Consider the following 5,431-nt stretch of genomic DNA (forward strand, 5'->3'; position numbering starts at 1 on the left):
AAAATAACATTTCAAATAGCAGGCCATATTTTGCAAATCAGACTCTTCAATTACGTTTTGGAACAATGTCTTTTGAAATTATCATAATGTTTTGATTTAAAAACATTACATTTATGATCATTGTACTTACTTTTAACTTACAAATAAACCTTCTTTCTGATTGTCCAAAACAAGACCATAGATTTTGTCATTTAAAAATAAAAAATGCATAAAGTTGGTGGTTCAGCCAGTCAGAGCAGAAAGCCTCAAAGTATTGACAATGAAAAGACAAAAACTGCTTTATAATCTAACTTTTATCACAGATCACAGTTTTATTATATTTTTATCCGATTTTTTTCCCCATTTTAACACCCAGCGCTCTTAAGTGACAGTCCTGGGCATCGTTCCCCCTAGAAATCACAGTTTTAATCCAAACTAACCACTTCTGAAGTGTATAGCCTGTTAAATCCTCCTCCTTGAGGTGAGATACAATTTCAAATATTTAATTCTTAATTTGTGAATGATTGACTTTGATGGGAAGATCTGAGAGATGTAAAGATTACTGACAGCAAATGATCAATCTACTGACCAAACACCATGCTTCATCCATTCATAAAACTACAGTGATTTATTCTTGACTGGTGGAAGGAGCTTGGTGGAAGAGACTGTTAAATCTGGAGTTTCATCTATTGAAAATCCCATTATTGTATAATATCCCACCTATGGTGGCGAGTCCGACATTTGGCTGTAAACGGATCCTCTTATATTCCATGGGCCACTCAAGGTGACCAAACTTGCTTATAATTTTTGAAAGATCCATGTCTGTAGATGATATTCTGGTATGAAAACCTTCCTGAGTGGCAGCTGTATCATAGTTACATTTTAGATGCTGCTGCATATCCTGGTTTAGACTCATGTACAGGATATCTGTCAATGTTTCACAATATTGTCTTTGGTATCATTTTAAAGGAGACCTTTGAAGCATTCATTCAAGCTAAGATGTGATACATTTCCTGAATCCTTATGGTCCTGTGAGTATTCCAGTTTTGGTATTTTGTGTCTCTGTTGTTCCTAGATGACACAGGGATAGAAGATAGTATATCATTTAGGTGAAAATTGCGTAAAAATGTGTGTTTATAGTTTAAAGAGCTGCAGTGATCTCTATGTTGGTCAGAAAGATTCACATCTTAGCTTGAATGAATGCTTAAAAGGTCCCCTTTAAAATGATACCAAAGACAATATAGTGAAACATTAACAGATTTCCTGTACATGAGTCTAAACCAGGATATGCAGCAGCATCTAAAATGTAATTTTCTGAAGGGGGTGGGTAACTTCATGAGGTGATAACTATGATCGAGCTGCCACTCAGGAAGGTTATCATACCAGAATATCATCTACAGACATGGATATTTTCAAAAATCACAAGTAAGTTTTGTCACCTTGAGTGGTGCTGACCAGTGAAATTTTGGGCTCTGGCCTAAAAGGGTCACAGGTAAAGCTCCTGGTTTGTTTGGAGAACAATGGATGGTGATATTGAGAGAGGTAGCAGCTGCTGTGATGTCCAGTAAACTGCACATTCTGAGTCAAAATACTGTAAAATATTATTTGTTACAGTAAAGAATTGTGTGTTTTCTATTTGAGTAGCCTATACATATGAATACTATATGGTGATATATTACATCCAACAGCTGAAGGTGTAACACTGAACATACAAATGCATGATTCTACTGAGGCATTCATTCATTCATTCATTCATTCATTCATTCATTCATTCATTCATTCATTCATTCATTCATTCATTCATTCATCTAGTGTCTTCCATTCATACTATAGTGTCTTCCATTCTGCACATCAGTGTTCAGTGGGTGCTTAGAAACGTCTACTCAAATGATGTACAGGACTGTCTCAGCAAATTAGAATATTGTGATAAAGTTCTTTATTTTCTGTAATGCAATTAAAAAAAAAATGTCATACATTCTGGATTCATTACAAATCAACTGAAATATTGCAAGCCTTTTATTATTTTAATATTGCTGATTATGGTTTACAGTTTAAGATTAAGATTCCCAGAATATTCTAATTTTTTGAGATAGGATATTTTAGTTTTCTTAAACTGTAAGCCATGATCAGCAATATGAAAATAATAAAAGGCTTGCAATATTTCAGTTGATTTGTAATGAATCCAGAATGTATGACATTTTTGTTTTTGTAAGAAAATCACAATATTCTAATTTTCTGAGACAGTCCTGTGTGTGTTTGGCATTTGAGAAGGAAATACCATTTAGTGAAGAGTTAACGCTGTTTTGAGGGTAGAATGTGCTTTTGCAAGAGAAGTATAGGATTTTGAATTTTGTGTGTGAGTTTTGTAATTTGTGTTTAGAGTTTTGAGAAAGTGAGTTAGTCTATCAGGAAATGTGTTTAAACAATTGTGAAAAACTGTAACTGACTGTATGCAAGAAGCTCAGTGTGGTCCCGACCTCAGCAGGAGATCAGCTGTTACACACACACACACACACACACACACACACACACACACACACACACACACACACACACACACACACACACACACACACACACACACACACACACACACACACACACACACACACACACACACACACACACCAGTTTCAGACAGATGCAGATGAGTCGGCCCTGCAGACTCGCTGGCGCCAGCTCTTCACACACTCACAGGAAATGTAAAGACTTCAATAACGAGCCATTATCCGCTAATCACAGGGATCGATCAGGCGCTAACAAGGGGCCCTGCATATGCAGATGAGCGGCTGGTGCCGGGGCCAGGGGCCCCTATAAATAAAGCCCCGGCCGAGGGGCCGCAGGAACTCTCTCTCTCTGGGACATTTGAAGAAGGAACAGGTCACTGAGCAGCAACATGGTCAAGTACTTTTCCGTGGACTGGCTGGCCCAGAGTCACCAGGGCCCTCAGGGCCCCCAGGACCCCCAGGGCCCCGCGGAGGTGCAGGAGCGCAGACCGCACGTCCCCTGCCTGGTGCAGCCGAGCGCGCCCGCGTTTGGGAAAGGTTACCTGCAGCCAAAACCCAAACCGTCCAGGCCTGCGGAACTAGAGGAGATCCGGGGACCCCAGGACAGTTTCTGCTCATCTCTAACTCCAGCAAAGTGCTCATCACCAAGTAAGTTTGGAAATCAGAATCAGAACCAGAATCATCTTTATTGGCCAGGTTCGGACATTGTCCAACAAGGAATTTGACTCCGGTGTTGTGCCAAAAAGCCACTAACACAGAAACACAGATCTAATGCGCGTTTAGGCCACTTGAAAGGCTTGTTTTACTTTATGTTCTGTCTTAAAAAGGCACCCCCGTTGTGCAAAAAGTGATTCCCTGCTGCCAGAATCTGATTTCTTCTGATTTGTGGCCGCGGGAGCGCGCACAGCAGCCCCGTTGAGCGAAAGCGCTAAAACGTCAGATTTTCAGATTATGAAGCTCAAGAATGAGATCAAGTCAGATTTTAGGCAGAAACAAATTTTCATTAACTGTATTTGGCCTTCAATCAATTTTTGGCAGGTAAAAATGCCTATTTTGTGTTGTAATGGTCCTTTTAAAAGAGTTAAAAGCAATCCTGTAAGCTCTAGTGTTTATATTATGAAGCTCAAAAATGAGATCAAGTCATATTTAGGCAGAAACAACCTTTCATTAACTGTATTTGGCCTTAAATCAATTTTTGGCAGGTAAAAAGAGCAATTTTCAGGGGAGAAATCAGATTCTGGCAGGCAATCTCTTTTTGGCACGACACCGGTAATTTCGCTCTTTAGGCAGAAATAAACAAATGTGGTATTTAAAAAAAGAAATCCAACTTTTTTTAAACTAGATGTTTCTCTTGCGTCTGATTTGTTTAATCATTCGTACGTTCTGCCTTTAAACTTTTACTTTTGAATGCATTTATAAGTAAAACTTCTTGTGCATGGAATGTGCCAAAGTCTCCAAGTCCTAATTAATTACAACCAACGTTAAGGTTTTGCAGGATTAGTTGCAGATTTGTAACCACTTGTGTCTTTCCTTCCCTCCAGTTTCAGAAGTGAGCGGTTATTCCTCGGGCTACGAGAGCGAAGCTGCTTCCTCGGAGTGTCTGTCCCTGCAGGAGGAAGGAGAAACGGAGAAAGACGGATCGCGGCGCCGAGTGCGCACAAAGTTCACCCCGCAGCAGATCAGCAAGCTGGAGAAAATCTTCTGCAAGCACAAATACCTGGACGCCGGGGAGAGAGTGAAGACTGCGCAGAGGCTGAACCTCTCAGAAACTCAGGTGGGAACAGATTACAACTTTTTATTTTATTGAGATCAATAGCCAAAGTAACAATGGTACATACATCTTTATAACTATTTAGAAGAGAAAAAAACAATAGAAAGATCACTACATACACTAAAAGAAAATCGCAAGTGAAAGATTTTTTCCCTTTTTTTTAACCCCTCCAACATAGAAACATAAAAAGAAAATTCAAATAAATGGATATAAAATTATAGCAGGATAAGAATTAATTAAGCAAAAAAAAAGAATAGAAAATAAAGAAATAAAAAGAAATAAAAGAAGAAAAAAAAGAAAACAGCTCACTCTAAACACCATAATGCAAATACACACCCACACATAAATAAAATTGCAAAAAGGAAAGAAAAATTATATGAAAACACCTGAATGAAGCACTAACAGGCATGAAATATTGCCATCTTTGATAGAACCTTTCAGTACTGCACGAATAGAGAACCTTACAACTGTTTTCTTACTAGATGTAGTCTCTTGCATCTGATTTGTTCAATTATTTTTACTTTTTAATGCATTTTAAATATATAGCCTACTTATAAGTAAAACTTCTTGTGCATGGAATGTGTCATATTCTCTAAACTTTGCATCGCTCCTGACTGACTGATTTCCTGCTTGTCTCCAGGTTCGGACCTGGTTCCAGAACCGCAGGATGAAGCTGAAGCGGGAGATGCAGGACTACCTGTCCCCCCAGATCCCCCCGGCCTTCCAGCCCCTGCACCGGGTCCAGTACCAGGTGGTGCCCGGGCCCGGGCCCCGCTACCCGGACACGGGCCGGGGTCTGTTCCCGCTCCCGCTCCCGCTCCCGCAGCTGCTGCTGCAGCACCAGATCCCGCTCCACCCGCAGCACGTCCTGATCCGACACCCGCATTTCTACTGAAACCAGCTGTCACAAAGAAAGACTCCTGCGACTCAAACACTTAAAAAAAAAATGTGCAATCCAGATTTGTTCTTGTAATTTTTGTACTTTATTTGACGTAAAAATGTATATAATGACAGAAAGCTCTATTTATGATTGAATAAAGTTTATCTTATGACGCAGCCACTGGTATGCATTGTTTTTTTTTTGTTCCCTGATTGTCGCCGCCTCTCAAAGATAAAGCTGATGATATAATCTTTATTGCAGGATTAGTTTCAAATGAATAGATCATCCCCTCTT

At 39.6% G+C, this 5,431-nt stretch overlaps 1 protein-coding gene across 1 annotated transcript; it reads left to right on the forward strand.

Moving 5' to 3' along the window:
- The first annotated feature begins 2,875 nt into the window (after positions 1–2,875).
- On the forward strand, positions 2,876–5,152 carry LOC133464115 (homeobox protein vent1-like). Its single transcript, XM_061746102.1, has 3 exons — positions 2,876–3,134; positions 4,028–4,260; positions 4,898–5,152. The coding sequence occupies exons 1-3, from the start codon at positions 2,876–2,878 to the stop codon at positions 5,150–5,152; spliced, it is 747 nt and encodes a 248-aa protein (XP_061602086.1).
- Positions 5,153–5,431: the final 279 nt, after the last annotated feature.

The sequence above is a fragment of the Cololabis saira genome, chromosome 17, assembly GCF_033807715.1.
Source record: "Cololabis saira isolate AMF1-May2022 chromosome 17, fColSai1.1, whole genome shotgun sequence".
Taxonomy (NCBI): Eukaryota; Metazoa; Chordata; class Actinopteri; order Beloniformes; family Belonidae; genus Cololabis; species Cololabis saira.